Source organism: Scaptodrosophila lebanonensis, unplaced genomic scaffold (assembly GCF_003285725.1).
Source record: "Scaptodrosophila lebanonensis strain 11010-0011.00,11010-0021.00 unplaced genomic scaffold, SlebRS2 tig00000179-arrow-arrow-pilon, whole genome shotgun sequence".
NCBI classification, from domain to species: Eukaryota; Metazoa; Arthropoda; class Insecta; order Diptera; family Drosophilidae; genus Scaptodrosophila; species Scaptodrosophila lebanonensis.
Window position 1 is genome coordinate 114406 of NW_022060605.1, and position 24505 is coordinate 138910.

Genomic DNA, 24505 nt, shown 5'->3' on the forward strand with positions numbered 1-24505 from the left:
GACAACACAATAATATAAGCGCTATTTGATATGTAAAGTAACATCACTCACTTTTGTTAAGTAGCCCATCTGGCAACTTTATTTACGTTTGTTTTTTACTTATGTTTTCACTCAACTCTTCTGCGAAAGAGAACAAATGCACTCATAGCGGCATAACGCATTATTAGCTATGCCCTTTTTTGTAACAAGGCACTCGCATTTCGGACTTGCATGGTATCAGTCATTTCGGCACGCACGACACATAACATACAAATATACACACATACACACAATCAACCTTGGCGAACCTTAAATTATTTGGGAAAGGTACAGCAGCGCCAAATCGGCTCAACAAAAAACATATCAAGTGGATCGAAGACCCCTCCGGAGCACGTCTGGAACATATAAAAAATAAAAAAAAGTAAGAAAATAAAAAAAAAATTTGATTGATTTTACCTCTCTCGGTATTCGAACTCACGTAAAGGGTTTATAATTGCACATTTACATAGCAATTACGTCTGTGTGAGTGTATGTATGTTTATGCGCATCTATTCGTGTCTGTATAAGCATTTTCGCAGTCAACCAAACAGCAACATCAACAACAGCCGCGGGCAGCGCTTGAGCAGCGCTGCAGCAGCAAATATATTTATGGCTATAACTTCTTGTTAAATCGGTCTATCATAGTGAAACTTGGCATACGGACACATAATAACTAACTGGGGGTATTTGCAAAATTTTAGTTCGAAATTCCAAGAATTACGGGAGTTACGATTTGCGGGGTAGAGGGGGGAGGGAGGGAAATTCCAAAATATACATTTTCTGCGTATTCACATAAGGCATCTGGGACTAAAATTTGGTGTTCCTAGGTCTTATAGTCTCCGAGATATAGGCGATTATACGAATGGAAAATCGGAAAAACCCCCATAGGGGGGAAGTGGGGGGGAAAATCAAAAAAATAAAACAAACTCGTATAGAATACACACATAACGAATCTTTGTGCAAAATTTGGTGTCTCTATCTCTTATGGTCTCTGAGATCCATGTGTTCATACGGACGGACAGACGGACAGACAGGGCTAGATCGACTCGTCTTGTCACGCTGATCAAGAATATATATATACTTTGTGGGGTCTGCCACGCCTCCTTCTGCCTGTTACATTTTTCAGCTCCCGCAAACCTAATATACTCTTGTACATTTCATGTACAGAATATAAAAACTCACGATAGGGGTCACATTATATTCGAGTATTCGGTATTGATACTGACAATAGTCATTACTTTCTAAACAGCGTTTTAAAATATTTTTAGCTATTGCAACGCCCTTTTCTGCCAAACCATTGCTTTGTGGATACCTTGGGCTAGAGAATTGCAGAACCATATTACATTCATTCACAAATTTTCCAAAAACACCTGCATTAAATGGATTATTAACACACTTTAGTTTGGTTGGATACCCATAATTGTTAAAAATATTTCGCAGATCCCTAGTAATATATTCTGCCGATTTGTTCTTCAATTCTCTTACAATCAAGAAATTGGAATATGCATCAAACATTGCAAGATGATCCTTCCCTGCATATTCAAATATGTCCATGCCTGCTATATGAAATGGGTATTCTGGTAGTTCGTCTTCAACTAAAGGTTCTTTCTGATTGTTCCGTCTAAACTTTTCACAAATTTCGCAAGAACTGACCATGTCCCTAATTTGTTTATTCATATTTGGTCAATAGTAAGAACTTCGTGCTCGAGCTAAGGTTTTTTCTATTCCAAGATGTGGTTCATGTAACTGTTTTACTACTTGATGTTGTAAACTAGTAGGTATTATTAATTTGCAGTTACGAAACAGAAGACCTCCTTCAAAATGCATTTCTGATTTATGTTTATAAAATTCTTGACAGAGTTTGTCCATCCTTTGAAAGGAAGGCCACGCATTCTCAACGTATTCACAAATTTGTTTATAGCCATCATCTTTTTCGAGATCTGAGCGATAGCAAGTGTAACATTCTTCAGATATGCAGGCTGCACGAGTAATAATGTGTACAGCGTTAGCTAATTCTAGGATTTCCTCTTCATCTCTTAGCTGTGCTCGCGATAAACAGTCGGCCACTAGCATTTCTTTACCGGGCTTATATTGAACTGTCATTTTAGGGTATTTTAATAAATATAACAGCATTTTTTGTAATCGAACAGTGACTGCATCAATGTCTCGTTTCACCAATACTTCTAGAGGCTTATGATCACTTTCTACGTTAAATTCCCTGCCATAAACATAATAGTGAAACCTTTCACAGGCAAAAACAATTGCTAACAGTTCTTTCTCAATTTGTGCCCATTTTTGTTCGCTTTTAGATAATGTACGTGAGGCATAACTAATTGGATGTTCTTCTTGAAGAAGTACACATCCTAGACCGTCTTTTGAGGCATCAGTCTGAATAGTAACTGACTTAGAGCTGTCATATACTCGCAATACTGGGTCGTTTGTAATTACTTTAATAAGATCATTAAGCTCTTTCTGACGCTCTTTATTCCATTCGAATGGTACCTTTTATTGCATTGTTTAATAGCTTGGGATCTAAACATATCCGTAACTTTCCATTTCGTTTTTCTACTACTTGCAAATTATTTACCTAACTAGTTGGATATGTTACTGGTGAAATAATTTCAGCTTGAACCATAGCGGACAACTCCTGTTCTAACGCTCCCAGCAGACTTTGGGGAAATCGTTTTTTATAATGTAAAACTGGTTTTGCATCTTCTTTCAAAACAATGGATTGTTTAGATGGCAGCTTACCAAGGCCTTCAAACTAGTATTTAAATTTCTCTATAAATTGATCTTTTGTTGAGGGCAAATTAAAAATTGAATCAATATTTAAATACTTAATTAATTTTAATTTTACTGCTGCTCTAAGTTCAATTATTGGTTCACATTTATCATCCACAACTAAAAATTCTGTTCGAGCAATTTCCTTTGTATTAAGATCCACACAATCCAATTCAACTGTACCAAAATTATTAACTTTAGCATGATTATAATCATAAATTAGGAACTTTTCATTTTTCATTTGTAGCTTAAGAGCTTTAACTAAACTTATAGGGATGCAGTTCACAAATGTTACAACTTTTCCATTAATTTCATATGACTTCATCCATTTTGCTTTGTCTGATCCACATTCACTTATACTAAAATACAATTGTTTAGTACTTATACTTTTTCTATTTTGCTTCTCTTGTTTTTTATCTGATTCCACCAACTGAATGCTATTTGATGTTCTCCGTTCTGTTGTCTCTTTTGCGCCGTCCTTCAACACCTTTGGCTGCTTACAGAATTTTGCGAAATGTCTCAGTTTTCGGCACGCGTAGCACTTGATCTCCTTTGCTCGACACTCCTTGTAATGCTTAAGTCCAAATACCGCTCCACAATTGTAACACCGTCGTGCAACTGCATTTACTGCTCTCTATTCAGCTACTGTTTCTTTGCCTCCACAAATACTTTGGCAATAATTCACGCTTTCTTGCAACAACACGGTATGTTTTGTTGCCGCTTCATAACTTTTGCATTCATTGATTATATCCTCCAGCGTTTTATTATTCGATTCCAATAACTTTAGTTGCAGCTTTTTATCACGCACTCCAATGATCAGACGATCAAACAACATGCGTTTTTCAAATGATTTGCCGCATTCGCATTTGAATTCACACAGTTGGGCCTGCTTTCGAAGCGTTTCAAAATCAATGAACGACTGACACTCTGCTTGTGCTATAATGTTGAATTTGTACGACTCCATGGTTAAATTTTTCACATCAAATGCTTTTAGCACATCTTCTAAAGTACGGCCTACAACAATTGCGTTGCTTGATGAAGGCTCAGTACTCAGCGGGCATGACCCCACCATTCCACTGATAGATCCATCGTTCGGAAAAGTGTGTTGTATATTTCCGTAACTTTTGGTCCAGCAAGCCATAAGAATATAGCTATTTTCTTCGACTCCGGCTCCTTATCTTTTCCCGTTGCTAACATGTACATAAGAAATGTACTTTTCCATTTTGGCCATTCATATGCCAACAAGGAGCAGTCGATTTCATTCAAGGCACATTCCAGTGAGTTCATTACTCTCCACCCTTTAATATTTTCACTTCTGACACCATGGAACAAGTAGGATTACTTGTTATATTTATTTTAATGTGCGTCTTGCTCCATGCACACTACGATAAAATATACAGAGTTATCTTAAAACTATCGTTCATCGTTATTATTATTACCTCGATTGTCATTATTATTACAGTTGCTGGGTCCGTACGAGGTAACGACGGCTAAGAGAAACGGCCGTTATGAAGTCAAGAAAGCAGCAAACGTCGAAGGGCCAAATGTTACGGCTACAAGCGATGACAATATGAAGTTATGGAGGTATGTGGCTGAAAACGAGGATCTGTTGTCATTTGGGACAGATGACGAGAATCAGGAGGGCCGAATGTAAGCAGGCAAGTTACAGGCGATCAGGCGACACACCAAAAGCGACAAAGCTACAAAGCGGAGGGACAACAGACACAAGAGAAGAGCAAGTCGTTAGAAGCAGTCGAGAGAGAACAGTCGTTGCAGAGAGTCGTCGTGAATGGTCGTCAGTCGAAGAAGTTGTCAACGCCAACCGTCGTGAACATATTAATCATATTGAATTGAACTGAATTAATTGAACTATTGTTATAATTTGTATCATTTTTAAAATATATTGTACTTAACGTAACTTTACATACATATATTGCTGAAATGCGTTTTTGAGTATTTGTTGCTGCTCCAACTTCTGTGTGCTCAAGCCCGAGTTTTGCTGCAATATACGTGATTTTCTTCGATTTCGGGAAAAACTATGTTAAGCTCGACTAAATCAGCACATCACAAAAACATAAAACAAAGGACAGATCACATACTCAGAACACAATTAAATACAGTTATATTAAACATACTTCAAATATTATTTTTCTTGCTTTACTTTAATTGTTTATATTTGATTTCCTATTTTTGTAAGGTTATGAAGTCAGATAAAATTTATGCAGAAGCAACACCATATGTTCTCTAAAATAAACAGCCGTCTTTCAGGGCCTTGCAAAACTTTAGGGCTGCAGGAATTATAATTTTGGTTTCTATGAAATCAAATCATTACTCTTTTTATACCCTGTACCCGTAAAAAAGGTTTTTAGGTTTGTGTAAAGTATGTAACATGCAGAAGGAAGCATCTCCGACCCCATAAAGTATATATATTCTGAATCAGCATGGCGGGAGAAATCGATCTAGACATGTCCGTCCGTCGGTACGTCCGTCCGTCTGTCTGGATGAATGCAAGGATCCCAGAAACCACAAAAGCTGGAACAACCGAAGTTGGTATCCAGATTCTCCTAGGTTTATTTTTTTTTTTTTGTATTTACCCTTATGCCAAAAAATATCGGCTTTTGGAATTCTGTGCATTTGTTAATTTAATTAATTTCAATTCCCCTTTTATTTTAGGGTGGATTAGTGAGCAAAACTGGGATAACATAACTGAGCTGGATAAAGTTCCTGGATTTCACGGTATCATTGACTCCTTCGAACAAAATTTTAAATCCTGGAATGGTAATGTTCATAGTTTTAATTGTTTCATTTGTTATATTTTAATATTTCAGCTTGGTATGCAACTACATTTCCAGAACAGGAGGATCTTATTGGGGAATGGAATGACAAGCTAACAGACTTTCAGAAAATATGCGTCGTCCGTTCTCTACGGCCTGATCGTATATCATTCTGTATGACACAATTTATAATAAGCAAGTTGGGTCCAAGATATGTTGAGCCCCCGGTACTCGATCTTAAGGCAACATTTGAGGAGTCTATTTCGCAAACGCCTTTAATATTTGTCCTTTCTCCCGGTGTAGATCCGGCGCAATCTCTTATTTCTCTTTCAGAAACGGTTAAAATGTCACAGCGTATGTTTTCTCTTAGCTTGGGTCAGGGACAGGCTCCTGTAGCAACTAAGCTAATTATGGACGGCATACGTGATGGAAACTGGGTGTTTTTAGCCAATTGCCATTTGTCATTAAGTTGGATGCCCACGCTTGATAAAATGATAACCACCATGCAGTCAATGAAGCTGCATAAAAAATTTCGACTTTGGCTGAGTTCCAGTCCTCATCCAGAGTTCCCTATTTCTATTCTACAAACGAGCATTAAAATGACAACTGAACCGCCACGAGGAATTAAAGCTAATATGAAGAGATTATATAATAACGTCAATGAAGTTAACATGGATATATGTAACGATGCCATTAAATACAAAAAATTACTTTTTGCTCTGTGCTTTTTCCACACAATTCTTTTGGAGCGCAAGAAATTTCTTCAATTGGGATGGAATGTTATATATAGTTTCAATGACTCTGATTTTGAAGTTTCTGAAATTCTCTTGTTATTATATTTAAATGAATATGATGAAACCCCATGGGGTGCATTAAAATATTTGATAGCTGGTGTGAACTATGGTGGACATGTGACTGATGATTGGGATCGTCGGTTGCTTACCACATACATTAACCAGTTCTATTGTGATCAAGCATTGCACACTCGAAAATTTCGGTAAGTAAACAACATATAAAAAAATTGTCATTATTAAGTTATTTGTCTTTCATCAAGTGTATAAGTATTGGCCTCGTCATTTTAAAACAAAACAAGATAGAACGCTACAGTCAAGCAAGCCCGACAGTAAAATAGCCTGTACTCTCCACAAAAAAGAAAAAATAAAAAAAAAAATTAAAAAAAAAAGTTAATTATTAAAAAAAATGAATGAATTAATTAATTAATTTAATTAAATTAGAATACATGTTTATGTTCAGTTTTAACAGCATACATTTACTGTTGCTTGTTTATATGCGTGTATATGCAGTGTTCGATATGCAGCACAAAGTTGAACCAAAGCAGCAACAACAACAACAGCTGCGGGCAGCGCTGCCGACTTATGGCTATAACTTATGGCTATAACTTTCTTCAGAATTGACCTATCATGATGAACATGACACATTAGTACTAACTGGATGTACCTACCAAAATTGTTTTCAAAATTCCGAGAATTACGGAATTTATTAGAAAAAACACGAATTGCGGGGGAGTGGGGGGGGTGCATCGGAAAAAACTCAAACTCGTACTTTCTCAGTCCTCGGAGAATATGGAAACCAAGTTTGGTTATTCTAGCTCTTATACTTTCTGAGATCTTTGCGTTCATACGGACAGACGGACGGACAAGGCTATATCGACTTGTCTTCTCATCCTGATCAAGAATATATACACTTTGTGGGGTCTGCCACGCCTCCTTCTGTGTGTTACATACATGCGCACAAAACTGTACAGGCTATAAAAATCGATTTTATCTTTCTCGGTATTCGAACTCACGTAAATGTGTAAACATGTTAGCAGTCAACCAAACAGCAACATCAACAACAGCCGCGGACAGCGCTTGAGCAGCGCTGCAGCAGCAAATATCAGATATATATCAGATTTTAAGAAAGACACAACTAAATTCATTTTTATTGTTTCAATAAAAGTTAATCCTAATCCAAATGAATTCAACAAATTTCTGCCCAGGAGGACTTCGGTTGCTATGTAATTATCTGGGGTGATATAAAGAATTGTAACGACGCTGGCTTGAATATCGTAATTTTAATTACATTACCTTTGTCAAGCTGTGCTTTGGCTACTTACACTGCTTGTATAGTTACGATTTAAATTAGCGATTGGTTTTAGCGCCAACTGCCTGAAATCAAATTTTGTTGCCTTAGTTGATGAAAACCACACATTTTCCGTAGTTGTTTTGTTTGTAAAAAAAAAGAAAGTTATTTTTTCCATCCGCACGGCTATCGGCCACCTATTGGTTGTCTTATTTCACAGTGGCAATATTTGCTAGTTGTCAGTGGCCCTTGCTTAATCTTTGATCTCTGCAAAGAAAAGTTTTCTTGTGCAGCCTCGTCATCCGGATGCTTTATTTTCACTTCGAGATCGCATGGAAGCAAGGCGTGCACAATCTACTCTAGCTGAACGATTAAAATTGTAGTTACCTATAACCTATAAGCCTTTGTTATTCGGCTTAAGCATTTTATTATTTCAGCGCTTATTTTCTGCTGAACTTAACTTGGCAGAGTATAAATTGGCATAACAACGGATTTTCGGCAAGGTGCCACTTCTGACTATCGGGTAAATAACATGTTTCATTTTCGCATTTATATCGCTTTTATATCGTCATTTCGATTTGTCTTCGCTCGTGCAAAAATGGCACAAAATAAAGCGCATGCTGATGCCTTAACTAGGCTTAAGGAAGCGTATAAGAGTTCATTTCGGCGTTTCGCACATGCTCCCGTAAGACGGGAAGATCTCCATCAGCAGTGTCGTAGTTCATCTCAAATACGACGGTCGCTTGGAGTGTTCCCGTGTTATGGGCCATTGCAAAAGCCACGTTGTTTTGTGAGAAGTGCATAAGTTGCAATAAAAGGCATATGTAAAAGCGAATGGATGCTTTTCTGTGTTATATTTTTTGTGTGTTTTTGTTTTTATCAAGTGAGCAAAGTAACAAGGTCTGGTGTAAGTGCAAAAGAGAAAAGTTATTTCAAATAACGAACAAATTATTAATAGTTATGAACGCAACAAAAACTGAGTGAATAACGCAAGAAGTTGTTGTTGTTTGTTGAGTTAGCCCCTAGTAATAAACTAGTAGCTGCGTATTTTACAATCGGTACTTGAACCAAGTGTAATTCGGAGGAGCTGAAATGGAATGTGAGATTAGAGTGTTCTTGTGTTTCTGTCTATTTATTGATTGAAATGCAAGGTTTTATATACAAACTTGAGAATGTCTTATTATTAGGTCTAATTATTTCTAATCCAAGTGTCTAAAAATATATCGTCGCTGGGGTATTGTATGCAGCTAGCTGAGTCGGTGCGTGCATATCGAGCGTAGGTGTAGGTAGATGTGGCAGCCGGTTGGTGGTTGTTTTGTGCACATGCGCGGCCGCTATTCTAACAATAGCTAAGAATTACTGCCTGAGTTATTTTGGGTATGAGGACCTCCTTCTGTGTCTTCCAGTGGATCCTGAACTGATTTATTCTGTTTGAAGTTCACTTGAGATTCCTTTGCAATGATTAACACTGACTGAGTTTTGATGTAAGTTTATTCGCACAACACGTCTTGTATATTTTAAGTCTAGAATACAACTGCTTCACATAATTCACTTGAGCCGGTGGTTAGATGGTCAGCTTCCTCCTTTTAAGACATGTTCGATAAGTCAGGGCGAGTACCAGAGCGCCGATAAGAATGTAAGTCAAAATGTAATGACTGAGTGATACTTCTTTAATCTGCCGTACTTCGTATTGATTCTTCATCAAACTCAACTGTATCATATCCAATGTTAGGTCTTCTGGTACCATATCGATCGTGATGTTTTCGATGTGAGGTAATTGCATTTTGATGTCTTCCTCGTAGAATATTTCGGTGTCTTCATAGGTAATATTATCAATACTAACAGAACAGTTTTTGTAGTTGATAATTGTGGTACCTTCCGTGCTGAATGGGTCTGCACAGCTAGGAGTGATGTTGGTGAAATTCTCGTTGATTAAGATAATCCACTGCTGCTCTGGTTCGATGATGGCCTGTGTTTTGTCGAAGACTGTAGCCCCACACTTAGGGTCCTTTCCTTTCAAGATGTCGGAGAGACATTCCCTGTTGACAAACTCGTCCTCGGCCTCCAGGATTCCGCATATGTATAGGTTGTTAATTCTAGGGCATTTCTTTTTAAAACTGAACATATTATTTATTTCCTTATCGTACATTATGAATCTTAGGAATTTTGTGCCATTAATTGGTAGTCTTACAATTCGAGAAAAATTATAATTGGTTGTTTCGAAGATAGGGATTTTAATATGAAATATGATTTTCATATCTTTAGTTTCTGTCTATAAAGTTGCTCTTCAGAATTAATATTAATCTTTTGTTCTTCTAATATCTTGTAAATATATTTTAGTTCAATTTTAGGCAATACGAACTTGCACACGAACAGCACCGACTCCAGCGTCACCGCTCGCAAGCGCGCAGGCGGTGGCAGGACCACAGGCGCCAACATCAGCCGAACGAGACAGACGAGCCGCACTGTCGACACAGGTAGCCCAGTGGGGCGTCCGATTTACCGGCAGCGGGGACCCAAGAACGTTCCTCCGGGATCTGGAAGATAAGGCAGAGATGAGGAACGTGCGATTAGATGAGTTGGTGACCGTGTTACCGGAAGTCCTGGTTGGCGAGGCGAAGGAGTGGGAGTGGTCAAGGCGCAATTTGGCACAACGGTGGGCCGAGTTCCGCCAAGACCTCCTAAAAGAATATCCAGCGGGTCCCCACATAGAAGAGCGCCGGCGGGAAGCATACAGCCGGGTCCAGGGCGCATCAGAGGGCCCTATCGAGTATGTCCGAGCGATGCAACGACTGATGCGCGGCGCGGAGATGACTGCAGAGGAGCAGCTGAGACTTGTCCACGCCAACGGGCTACCAGAAATACGCGCCAATCTCCGCCTGGCAGGCGAAGAAGTAAGCTCACTCGATGGGTACGTACAGGCGGCACAGGGCGTGCACCAAGCAATCCTAGCACGGTCACAGGCGGCCGGCAATGATGAGACGAACGCCACACACCCTACGCCGTTCCCACAGCCGGTGGCGGTTGGCCCAGCGGACACGCATCGTCGCCCACCCATCTGCAGACGTTGCGGGATGGGAGGGCACAGTATGGACGCGTGCCCAAACTCTCAACAGCTATACAGCTATAATCCAGAGGATGACGACACGTCAGCACCACGCGGCGGAAATGCAGAAAACAACAATGCGACCGAATGACAGAGCGAAGAGCTGACGGTGAAGGTACAGGTGGCGTTGACAGGTGGCCAAACGCGAGGGGTGGCAGCGCTGCCACCCAGCTGCTACACATCTGCCGTTCGACCCCTTGGGGAAAGGGGGAGGTGTAACGACGCGTTGCGCAGCAACCAGCTGTGCGTCATTACGAGTAATTTTAAGCTAATAAGTAATTGTAAGAATAGTAAGCCATGAAGGCGGGTAATTTTAAGTCGGGTTTTAGTTAGTTCTCTTCTGGCTCAGGCCCAACGCGCATTGAAGCACTCTGTATGTTGTTTTACAATTAAAGAAACACGTGGAGAAGTTTGGGCATACCGCCCTCTTTTATTTGGTGGACACCTCGGCACTTTGGGGTGCCTAATTTATTTCAGCATACTCTGGCCGGCGAGCATACCCGCGGCAGAGTAACAACGTTACAATATAACTCTTTACTTCATTCTGCTCTCAGTAATGTTCTGAAATTTAATAATATTTTCTTTATTGACATTTGTACTATAGTTTAAAAATTCCTCGTTTTCTATTATTTTCTGAAATTTGTGGTCGATCTTTAACGCATCTTTGGCGTCCATGTTTCCTGTTACAATCTTAATTACACTACCTAGACCGTTAATTAATCCCCGTCTACTTCTCGATTTAGGGGCTAAGGCTAAGATTCTATCTCTTAACTGTTCGACTTTCTGCTGTAAACTTTCCACTAGATTCTTTGATTCCACGAATTCCTTTATTTCGTTTAAGTTTAATTCTATTTCATTTAAATTGGTTAGGTATTGATTGAGGTCAATGATATGACCGAAAGCTTTGGTAGATCTGATAAGTCTGCCGTGGCCCAATTTAATCTCCACTAGTGGGACGTTGTTAGTTATATGTTGTACATTTAGTAGCTGAGTCGCTAGTGTACATATCCTGCAGAAAAGAAAATTATTTAGTGACAATTCTTCTTTTAATTTTAGTCTTGTGAATTTTTTGTCGTTTAGTAGAAACAAATGTTGGTCCGTTATCTTCTGCCCCCGTGTGCTTGGTAAATCTAGGGGTTAATTTATTTCTTCTGTTTTCTTTTCTAAATACTACATCTCCCTGCTGTAGGGTCGATGGGTCTTCCCTGTTTGTATTTAGTTTTTGCACGTTAGCTGTTTTTAGTTGCTCTACCTGTTTATGTATGTCGGGGTAAATTTTCTCTCTAAAAAGATGTAATTGTTTCAGATAGTCTTGTTGACTTACTGTTTTAAAGTCTCTTTCAAAACTTGAAAAGTTCGTAGGGTATTAGCTTTGTTGTAGAATGAATCGCGTTATTATAGGTGAGAAAAGTTTCTGCTAGTGTACTTTCATGACCTTCGGACAACTTCATTGATTTCTTTTTATCTACAATTATCCTATATATTTCAGTCAAAGAGGAGTGTAATCTTTCGACTGGGGCATTGCTGGTCGACTGTTGGAAAGAAGTATTGTATTGTTCACATAGTTCTTTGAGCAATAACCCTGAAAACTTGGGACCTTGGTAACAAACTATTTTTTTAGGAATGCCATGGGTTTTAAAGAAAAACATCATGTGTTTCGTGATGTTTATGGCATCCCTCGATGGGATAGTAAATCCATCGGCAAATTTGGAAAAATTATCAATGATTGTCAGGATTGTTCTTCCATTGATTGTTTATAGGTCTATATGTATAATTTCTAGCGGTTTGCTTGGAGTTTCTGTTTTTTGAAATACAAGTTTTTGCGGTTGCCGGTACTTAAGAGTTTGACACGTGTCGCATTTATTTATGAATTGAGTGACCTTTTCTTTCATGGCTGGAAAATAAACTCTACGTCCTATGTGACTAACTGTCTCATCGATACCTCGATGGTTGTTTTTGGTATGGTATTGTGAAATATGTTCAATTTGCTTCTCAGGTGTTTGGATTTCCTCTAGCAGCGTCTCACACCTAATTATTTTATAGTGTTTAGCTGGAGCAAGGAACTTAGAATATGCTTCTTGTACTAACTTAAATATCGTGTTTGTTGTAAATACAGCATACGTTCTGTTCGGTTTTAGGATCTCCCTCAGTGTTTTTGTTACGTCTTCTAACTTAAATTTGGGTTTTCCTATAGTACGCCTAATCTTGTTCCTGAATGGGGTTTCGGCAGTGGAATTTGGAGGATCGGCATCTTTGAAAATTAATTGTATGCAATATTCGTTTAGAGGTTTCCTTGAATTTAAGATTTCGTCTTTTATATGCGTTACTGTAGTATCGCTATTATTCACATCTATAATGATTCTGCTCGGCGCATCCGCTACCACGTTTAGGTCGCCCTTCTTGTAGACGACATCGCAATCATATTCTAAGAGTTGCAACTTCCATCTTACAAGCATTGAGTTTGGTTCTTTCAGGTTCTTGAGCCATACTAGTGGTTTATGATCAGTGATCAGAGTGAACTTTTGACCAAATAGATAGGGTCGAAAATACTTAACGGCCCAAACAATTGCTAGTAATTCCTTTTTTATCGTGGAGTAGTGACTCTCTGAATCCGACAGGGTTCTGCTTGCGAATGATACAGGACGATCACTGCCCACAGAGCCTTGTGAGAGTACCGCGTCAATGGCGACGTTACTAGCGTCCGTGGTTAGTATAAAAGGTTTTTTAAAGTCCGGGTATTGTAAAATGGGGTCGTTGCAGAGTAATGTCTTGCAGAATTCGAAAGCTTTTGTATATTCCTCGTCAATTACTATCTTTGCATCGCTCTTTAATAACCTGGTCAGAGGTTTCGTTATTTTAGCGAAGTCTTTTATAAATTTCCTATAATATCCCAATAAACCCAGAAAAGATTTAATTTGGGTTCTAGTTTTGGGAATAGGGAAAGCTTTTATAGCGGAAATTTTCTTCGGATTGGGTTTAATACCTTCATCCGAGACCACATGACCAAGATATTCTATTTCCTTCTTCAGGAACTCTGATTTATAAGGTTGAAGTTTTAGGTTTGCCTCACTAAGTTTTTTGAATATAGCATTTAAGTGATATATGTGTTGTTGCAGTGAAGGTGAGAAAATTATAATATCATCTAAATATATGAGGCAAAATTTGCCATTATAATCCGATAATATATTGTCCATAACTCTTTGAAAGGTAGCTGGGGCATTTGATAGCCCGAAAGGCATTCTAATAAATTCAAAATGCCCTCCTTCAGCCGAAAAGGCTGTTTTAGATCTGACCTTCGGGTCCATCTCTATTTGATGGTAACCACTAGCTAAATCTAAAGCCGAAAAGTATCAACACTTCGTTAATATTTGGCATTGGGTATCTATCCTTGACCGTCTTTTCGTTTAGCTTCCTAAAGTCCACTACTAGTCTCCACTTTTGTTGATTAGATGCATCCGCTTTCTTAGGGACAAGAAAAACTGGAGCACTCCATGGAGAGTAACTGTGTCTAATGCTATTTTGATGTAGCAATTGATTTAATTGTTTGCGAATCTCTTCCTTTTCTACCTGGGCGTATGTATCTAAATGGTCTTGAAAAGATTGGAATGTTGTCTGTGGTGTTAATTGTATGTTTTACCTTATTGTTAAATGTCAGTTTGTCTCCTTCTTTATAAAATAGGTTGGGAAAATTATTGCATAGGTTTTCTAAAGATTCCCTTTCCTCTGACTTTAAATGTTCCATCCTTAGGTCTTTAAATGAAATGTATTCCTCTTTGCTGTCTGTTCTCCCATGGTCCTTTATGGCGTTAATTTCTAAGTAGTTTTCGATGTTGAACGCTGAAACCTCGATTGGTGCCTCCAAGCAAATTTCCCTCTCTTCACCCGAGTAGTTTACTACTTCCATGCAACTGTGATTGTTGCTGGCCGTATATAAACCTCCAGTGATGAAAGTATCTTTATCTACCTAGATTTCTTCAATCAAAAAGGTTCCCTCTTTGATGCTAACTGGGAGTATGGCTGTCGTCTTCATTTCCTGTTCTATGTTAAATGTTTCGACCTGAGTCTTATACCGGCTAATTAGGGGTATAGTAAAATTTGGTGTGACGAATGCGTTTTCTGATATGTTGATCACGCCTCTGATATCTTCTATCACGTTCATGCCAATAAGGCCATCGAAAAATTGGTGGAAGTTAAATAAAAAAATACAAAAGATTTACTATTTCCGAATTTAAAAAATTGAAAAATTTTAATTGTTATACCAAACTCTAAATCAGTTGTCATTAACGGGGTCTGTACTGATATAGGTGTTTGTAATATAATTTTATTCCTAGAGCCAACTAGTTCTGGGTTAATAAAGGATGAGGTAGCACCAGAGTCAATTAGAAATTTACAGGGTTTATTCTGAATGTTTATAATTATAAAGCAAAGTGGTGCCCCTATTTGGAATTTCTCTAGATATCCTGTATATTTGCCGAGGCTCCTAGACGAAAATTTGTTTCGTCCATGTTGTGTAGTTGGATTTGATCCGATGTTTCAATATTATTAAATGAGGGTCTCTGTTTGTTGTCAGTATGGGGTCGAATATTTGATTCAGGTCTGGGTAAAATGGCCCTACGGCTAGTGCTAGGTTCGTAACGATCGCGAGATCTGTCATGGTTATAGTATGACTGCCTAGAAGTATCATATTATTTCCTGCCAGTCCTGTAATCGGTTCTGTCATATTTCTGCCAATTTCCCCGATTAAAATAAGTCTGTTTGCGTGAATCGTATCATTTCTTCTATTTCTATTTCCGTCCAAAGTTTGCTACCTTTGCGAAATCGAACGCTTCTCTGACGTTCTTCGGGTTGAATGCTCTCAAAGCCAATCCCAAGGGTCCCTTTATGCCTTGTAAAAAGATAAAGAGACCACTTTTGGCAAACAGCATTCGTTTCTGTTCTATGATTACGGGTTCTAGACTTGTGTTCTTGATTATGCCGGCGTGGGCCGTTTGTATCTTCATGATTTCTTCAAAAAGGCTAGTAATTAACAGTTTCTTGTGGGCTAAATTGTAAAGTTCTACCGTAATCGTATCCTCGCTACGTTTGTCCGCGAAGGTATTTACTAAGGTTTCCTTAATATCATCCCAGATTAGGGGTGTTCCATTCGAAATCAAGGCTTCGTTAGCCTTTCCCACAATTTTGCATCTAATAGCCCTTAATAGAAACCTGCCGTAGGTAGTCTTGTCCGTCTCTCTAATCATAAACAATATTTCCTCAACATGTTTAATAAATTCATATAGTTCATTGGGATTCCCTTCAAAGGGAATCAAGAGTTTGATACCGTCGGGTACTTGTAGAGCCGCACAAATTTCTAGTGGGTTCATTATCGGGACAGGTGGAGAGTGTTTTTTGAGTCCGTAGTACTCGAAGAAGTGTTCATGTTGGTTCTAGTGTGGGACGTTGGTTTCGCGAGTGCCTGAAGTGTATTCGAGCCTTCTTCCCTAATGTCGGACAAACTAGAGCTAAGTCTGGTTCTACTCCTAGTGTTGGGGAGTAAACGTTTAACCCTATCCAGTTTTGACATTTATCAAAGGGGGAAAAAAATACTAGAATGAGTATCTATGTTTGTGTACAGCGGAATTATAAACGGTGTGTTTTTTCTTATGTTATGGAGTCAACTCGTATTGTGCCGGAAAAAATGTTTTCCTTTTCTGTAATAAAAAAGACTTTAGTGTATGCTTGTGAAAACAAATATGTTCGGTACGAACATGTAGCGTTGTGTGAGCACGGTTCGAATTTGTCTCATTCGAGTGTGTCTTGAGTCGCCCTGAAACAAACACCCTCAGGCGTACCAACTTGTTCGCACTGAAGCAAATCCGTAGCGGTGGCCTGAGTCAGCATATATAATCCGACGTCAGTCGAACCGAAATGGCTTGGGTCGCACTGAAACAAATTCCAAATTAGTTCGAACAGATCGTCAGTCAATATTCCTATGCAACAAGAAGTTGTGTGATATGCACTCAAACGTACTGGTTCATACTCGCTACATGTTTGAGTCGCGCTGACACAAAACATGTTGGACTGGCTTGCATGAACCGTATCACACCTCTCATTGCATAACATTTATGCGCACTTGTTGACATTTGACCACTCCATGCACAGACAGAGTCGCCCTGAAACGATCTGCACACCGGGAGGTCAAAGCCTGGCCGCACTAATCCCTCACAAGAACATGTCGTGGACAGACGAGTAGTCCGTTAGAGGAAGTACCTCTTTATTCGAAACCTGTATATGCTATATTTATAATTTGCTTGGTAGCAAGTCACTTGTTTTTCTTGGTAGGCATTTTAATGGTTTATTTTTTTATTTTTATTTTTTTTTTTTGAGTTTTTTTTTTTATATATGTATATAAAAAACTTACATATTTAAAGAGAAAAACACACAAAAAATTGCACTCCATAACATTTGGAAAATTGGCATTATTTGTATATGTGTATATGTTGCATTTTGCTGCTAGTCGTTTGTGTAATTATAATAAGGCACTTCCATAACTCTACTTACAAGGAAACAAGAATTAGGAGCTTCATTGGTTCTTAAGAAACAGCTGCGCCAGTTATGGTGGGTATGAGGACCTCCTTCTGTGTCTTCCAGTGGATCCTGAACTGATTTATTCTGTTTGAAGTTCACTTGAGATTCCTTTGCAATGATTAACACTGACTGAGTTTTGATGTAAGTTTATTCGCACAACACGTCTTGTATCTTTTAAGTCTAGAATACAACTGCTTATGTATAAGAATTCTTAAAAGCAACTTAACTCAACATTGTGTATTTCTTAATGTACACAAATGTGCCAGAATGTTGGGTCAGCATTAATGTTTGTCCCACGAGTTGCTGAGACATTTCCTATGCTGCAACCAGACACTTCGTCAGCTTGTTTCATCGTTCAGTCATCCCGGAATGCAATGTGGAATCTAATTGTAGGCAGATGCTGAGCGAGGCGGCTTAGAAGGGGGCATGGCCGGTATAGCCATGGTAACTCCTGCGTTGGCTTTATATGCACATGCGTGGCCCATGCGTAACTCATGATACGGCCAAGTGCGTGTGACATTGACAGTACGATGAACTTCAGCGCTATGGGGCATATATGAACACCAACATACTCGCGGCCGTTAAACATTTGTTTAACCTTCACTTATGTCAACAGTGAAAGCGTGCGGGGTTTCCTCTGGGTTTGATTGTTGAAGATTTGAAATTCACAATTGTAGTCACTCGAAAACATCAATTGCTTGTCATAGCATATCCATTCATCATTATTTAGCAGATCACAATTGCATAGATCAGTATGAGTGAGCCAGACAAAATGATCCTTATGATCATTGACTGCTATGATCGGAACTTGAATATTGATCGTTGATATGCCAGACCGTGTTATTAGAGGAATTGGCACCAAGTTGTATAGCTCCAGTGGTTGAGATGCTACGATTGGCACTGTTCCTTCAGCCTTTATCAATTTATAAAACTGAATTATATGGTTGCTACTAGCTGCTACCATTTGGGGCTGTTGTAGGTGAGCCTGCATGAACTGTAACTGCCCTTCCAACTGCCGTGACGAGATTAAAAGCGGGTTTATGGTGCTGTGACGAATGGAGATTGGATGCCAGTAGTGTAAGTTGTGTGGTTATTGCCACATACCACTGGTATGTTTTGCCATGGTCTTCTAATCCCGTCAGTTCTTCCAATTGTTGTTCCAAATGCTCCATTCTTTTGTACAACGCAAGCTCGTTGCGTTTCACAACATTTATTGTTGAGACAATAACCGAGGTTTGGTTTTTGACAAGTACAATAGATATTCCTCATTCATTTTAACTTTGTGAATGGTGGTGGACATTTCCTTAGCGTATTCCGCGTCGAGAACTCCGAATAGACTACTAGCTATGCTTCCAACGATGTCTAGAGGGGATCTCCGGGTTCGTGGGTACTTCAACAGCTCGTTTTCGGTCTTAAGCTCTTCCTCTATATGACAGAAGTGTTTGTGCAGCGATACACATGCCTGTTTGTTATATGTGTGAGGACATAATTTGTTGAGACTTAGTATGCCAGATCGGAATATATCCATATCGTTCCAATACGGGTCTAAGTCATAGTAGGCAATTATGTTCCATTCTGCAATTGCTAAATTGGCTGTCCCAATTCGTTCATAGAATATTCCAGACTTCGAGCCGAATTTCGTAGTCTTGATTGGCTGAGCGAATTCTAATGGTAGCAACAGTATTATGGTCAGCAACACAGTAGTGAGTGCTGGGAAGCCTATCGGCTGGTGCCTTTTTGCCTCGCCATATTTCATTACATCGCTCGGTTGTAGATGCATTAACGTTTTATGTTTTTTATTACAATTAAAGCATCCTCGGGAGGGGCATTTTAGGGCTCTATGATTTTTTCCCAAGCAGTTTACGCATATACCTTTCGTTTGTGCCCAGTTTAGTCTTTCTGTTGCTGGTTTTGCTTTAAATTTGTCGCATTGAAAAATCCGGTGGTTCGGCTGATTACAAAATGTGCATGTTTTGACTTTGACTTTTAAACTCACTTAATGATTGGAGTTTCCGTGTGTCCAGTATGGACTGTTCATACAAAGTGTGAGTTTGGCGATCCAATTTCTTCTTCAGAATGTGCTGTAAAATTGGATCCCATGAAAGAGTGTTTATCTTCATATTTTTCAATGCAGTCATTGTTTCATGAATGGTGTCATGAAACTGTTTTTGACAAGGCTTCACTCACAACTTGTAGTGGGTCTACGAGTTTTTTCAGCAGCTCTGAACATAGAACTCTTTGGTTGTTAAACCGATCCTTGAGCATTTTCCATGCTATCTCATAGTTCGCTTCAGTGAGCGAGAGGTGGCGAATCAGTCGTTCTGCTTTGCCTTGAACATTGGCCTCAAGTACCACATTTTTTGGTTTGTGGGAAGTTCGGCCTCATGAATCATCTTCTTGAAGATGTCATGGAATTGTTGCCTTGACATAGTCACCATCAAATTGCGGTATTGACATCTTCGGCAGCTACAACGACAATTGACTTGTCATTTGTGTTGTTGCGTCAAGTGCGCTGTCTGCAGTAGCTGTTGCATTCATCTTCATGACAGCACTTTCGGCAGAAATAAAATTGGCTACATTATAGCCCAGGCTATCAGGATTTTAAAAATCTCTATAGATTTGAAAATGAAGATCGGAAATTTGATTCCAATATTTCTCCACCATAGGCCTCAGTTGTTTGTTTTCAAGTGTCATTTGGCCCATTATGCGAGACAATGCATTCAACAAAGCATTTTGATGCCTTATACTATATGTGGCTCAATGTTTTGTGTTTTAGTTTCAGCATTGTCATTCATGAGGCTGAGGTCCATGTCAAAAGTTTGAAGAATGGTTGCGTGCTGAGTAAATTTAGTTAGATACTCATTAGCGATATCTATTATTTTTGTATAATAGTCACTTTCAAAATAGCTATGGTCTATTATTTGACCATTTAAGGCAACAATAACATTATTATTGCCCGCTTGAAATTGCTCCCGAAGATGGCTTAGCCTTGCCTTTCTTTCTTCGTAATAAACTTTCGTTTTTCTATCCTGGGAATCTTTTTTAATCCCTTTCAATTTGGGTTCCGAAAATCCCACGGAACACCAGAACAATTGAATAGGGTAGTAAATTTCATCCTTGAGGGATTTGAAGCTAAGGAGTACGTAGTGGCGGCGTAATTGGACATAAGGCAGGCCTTCGACAGAGTCTGGCACAATGGCCTACTAGCCAAAATTAAGCCAATTCTGCCTCCTCAAATGTTCTGGATACTACGGAGCTACCTCGCAGATAGGACCTTCACTGTGCTGCTGGATGGAGAGGAATCCAGTGTCAGGGGTATCAGAGCTGGAGTTCCGCAAGGCAGTGTCTTGGGGCCCACCCTCTATACCTTATTTACACATGATATACCCACTGGCACTACGATTCCTGTTGAAGACCCGAATGACCTTCTAATAGCTACCTACGCAGATGACATGGCTATCCTGGCTAGAAACAAGAGTATCTTTGAAGCCACAGATATTTTGCAGCAGTACCTAGAGAGCTTCGAAATGTGGGTAAATCGCTGGAATATTGACATCAACGCAAGCAAGTGCGCCAATGTCACCTACCCACTGCGCAGGATGAGCTGTCCTGGCGTCTTCTTACAGAACCAGCTGTTGAATCACACCAAGAGCTACAGATATTTGGGCGTACTTTTGGACAGGCGCCTCACATTTCGAGAGCACATATGCTCTGTTGTAAAGACACTAAGTGTTAGAATAAACAATATGAGATGGCTCCTAACCAACAAAAAACTGTCCCTAAAAAACAAAGTGACTGTTTATAAGTCCTGCATCGCTTCCTCTTGGCGATATGGCTTACAAGTTTATGGAATCGCTGCAAAGTCACACCCGCAGAAAATCCGGGTCCTGCAAGCGAAAACCCTTCGCCTCCTAACAGGTGCCCCCTGGTACATGAAAACGGCACACATATATGTAGAAAGGGATCTAGGAGTGCAAATGTTGGAGCCGTGCTAAATAAGCTGGCTGAGCAATACATGGAGCGTCTGCGAACCCATGTGAACGTATTAGCAAGGCGCCTGCTGAAAGGGCGACGAAAAGGAAGAATAGTAATAAGAAGGAGGCTGAAGAGATCACACCCTGCTGATCTTCCCAATAGATTTATTTAATATAAGAATAAATAATTAATAATGAAATGAAGTAAATAATTAAATAAGACTGAACTCCTAGTTTAAGCTGTATTTGTATATTTCTATAAGTTTAATTTAAGTTGTTGTAAATAATAACAGTAAAATTAAAGTTTTATCAAAAAAAAAAAAAAAAAAAAAAAGGGAATCCTTTTGTAATTCCTTATCAGGGTTTGAATTTCGTCTCCAACCGATTCTTGCTTATCAAGCAGCGAATCCAGTTCTGGAGATAGAATTCCCATTTCTCAATCTGGTATTAGTTGTCAGACCCGTTGGAGGAATTTTTCTTTTGCTGTTAAAAACCGCACAAACAAAAACAAACTTGTTAAGCTCATCGACATTTACGTCAAAGTTTACGGAGGGTTTGGATTTTCCAATCCCTACCTTTCTTATTTGCGTCCAGACCTAACTTGATGACAGGGCTTATGTAAATTTGGCTGAGTAGTGGGCACGTTTATGATCTTCAGCCCAACTATTTTTCTAAGTTTCTTATAGTGCAATAGGTGATCCGTGGTCTTATAGCGTTTCTACTTATTGAAAGCATGATCTCGGCGTTTTATTGCATAACCAATTTCTCTACTAAACCATTCGTTTTTACAGGCTTAATTTCTTTTTGTCGCAGCGGTACAAAACTATTATAAAGGTGCTGAATATGTTCATTAAAGAGTTCAAGCTGATTGTCTACTGTGGGTTTTGTATATATCTCGTTAAAGTTGATGGTATGTAAGTCGAAGAGTAGCCTAATATCAATATTCCTAAGGTCCCTATAAGTAATTTAATGATTATTTTGATCTAGGTAGATATCATACGTCAAAAAAATCATGTCATGTTTGGAGAAAGCTGGTTCTGAGTACTGGTCAAAAAGAATCGCTTTATTGGTGTCATTAACAAAGAATACTTCAAGGAATACGTATTCTTTGTTACGTTTTATATCGTAACTTCCGTAATTCTTGGAATTTTGAAATCAATTTTGGTAGTTACATCCAGTTAGTGTTAAGTATATGTATGCCATAATAATAAAGTTAAACGAAGTTTCATCATGATTGGTCAATTCTGAATAAATTTATAGCCATTCATAAAATCGCTGCCCATGCTCTGCCTGCACCTCTGCCCGCAGCTGTTGTTGTTGTTGCTGCTTTGGTTGAACTTTGTGCTGTTTACATACACGTATATAAACACGCTTCCGATGTAAATGTATGCTGTTTGTTGCGGCCATAAGTGCATTTAATTAATTAATTTGAATTTAAACAACAACCAACTGCCAATTCTGGTATCTAGTATTAATACCATGTGAATTATCCATTTTCCATACTGAATTAATCAATGAATGAATTGTTATCAGTTATTGATTAGCAATTCGATATAAGAAGCTTTAGAATGTAAACTAATTTGAGCGTGCAACGCGTACAGTCAATTAAATGAAGAATCAAAATAGGATCCAAATACAGAGGAGCAGCTTTTAATAATTCTACGGGGATTGTTGACGTGTAGGCTGTGTTTTCCGACAGTTCCACCAAAGATACCTTCCCTTCCAACCTTGGCGTTGAAGACACCAAGTACGATTTTGACATCATGTTGAGGGCAGCGCTCATATAGCATGTTCAGGCGCTCGAACATCCCTGTCCAGTCCATCGCATTTCCTGGAGTGCGGTAATGTCAGCTCTATATTTCTGTAGGACATTTACCAGCTGGATAGTGGCACCTTCTCTATGGAGGGTTCGGACATTCCAAGTGCATATCCGTATATCGTGGTCCTTAACACGATTGCGTAGGTCGTCATCAGAGGGGGTCCGTATACGAGGCTTTCTCAACGTTTTCATTGGTTTGGCGTTTTTACAGTGGCGGGTACCAAGCCCAGCGCACCAACCTCAAACCGAGGTAGCGTTCGTCGCTCATTTTAGCCATCAGAGTATCAGAGAACTTGAACGAGTACTACATTTTCGGTCATACTCGAGTATTTACCCATACTCAATATGATTAGTTGATTTGGGTATAGTGACAAGCAAAGACTGGTTGCGAACGAGCTCTCAACGAACACTCAGTTCGAATAAAAACTGCAAAAACTCAGAAGTGAGCGGTTGTGCCCGAAACTTCTTGCATGAATGCAACCAATGATTGGTTTTAAATGAACCCTCACCAACCAGTCAGTTCGACTCACAACTGAAAAAACTCAGAAGTGAGCGGTTGCGACCGAAACTTTTTGCCTGCGTGCAACGAACGTAGTATTTACAATCATGGCCGCATGACCGAAATGACCAATGATATCGGCGGGCGCACGTACATTTTCTATTATTTTTTCGGCTATTAGTTCAATAGTAACTTCGTATACTAGTATGTATATGCATATAAATTATATGCAAGTGTGTATATGCATATAAATTAAAGAATCCAACAAAACTATTAGCGAAAAGAAATACCTGTTTATTTTACGATATTTGAGTTCCTTTTTTATAAGAAATAAAATCATGCTAAATATCATAATATAAAAATAAACATATGTATGTGATCTTGTGTATCATACAATGTTTATTAATGATAACGATACCAAGATATATGATATAGTTTAAAATAGGAATATAATGTAAAATGATGAATGGCGAATATTAGCATATGCAGCTAATGCACTCTGGTTCGACGGCTGACTTCTCTGACGGCTTCTCTCTGCTTCTTTTTCTGACTGCTGACTTCTGCTTCTTTCTTTACGGCTGACGACTGTATTTGTAGTGCGGCTGACAACTTACTTCTGACAACTAAGTACATTTCTACTGCTTAAAACCAAAATGAGTACCGAGTACTGATGGCGATGCTGCTTCTAGGTGTTCCGCCATTCTCACTATCCCGCCTTCCCATCTTACATTCGGCCATCCTGTACTAGTATTTGCCTATAGCCATTCTTCAAGTCCAGCGTGGTTATAAACTTTGCGTAGTCGCTCCAGTATGTGGCTAATGCGCGGCAGAGGGTACGCATCAGGAATTGAACGCTCATTGAGTTGCCGGTAATCCACACACATA

The 24505-nt window shown here is 39.1% G+C and overlaps 1 protein-coding gene across 1 annotated transcript in view; it reads left to right on the forward strand.

Annotated features, from left to right (window-relative positions):
• The first annotated feature begins 3313 nt into the window (after positions 1-3313).
• Positions 3314-24505, forward strand: part of LOC115629968 (dynein heavy chain 2, axonemal-like) — a 156207-nt gene continuing 135015 nt past the window's right edge. Inside the window, exons 1-4 of the mRNA XM_030526586.1 lie at positions 3314-3503; positions 5473-5577; positions 5628-5927; positions 6462-6570. Coding sequence (XP_030382446.1) covers positions 3314-3503; positions 5473-5577; positions 5628-5927; positions 6462-6570 — 704 coding nt within the window. The remainder of the gene's footprint in view (positions 3504-5472; positions 5578-5627; positions 5928-6461; positions 6571-24505) is intronic.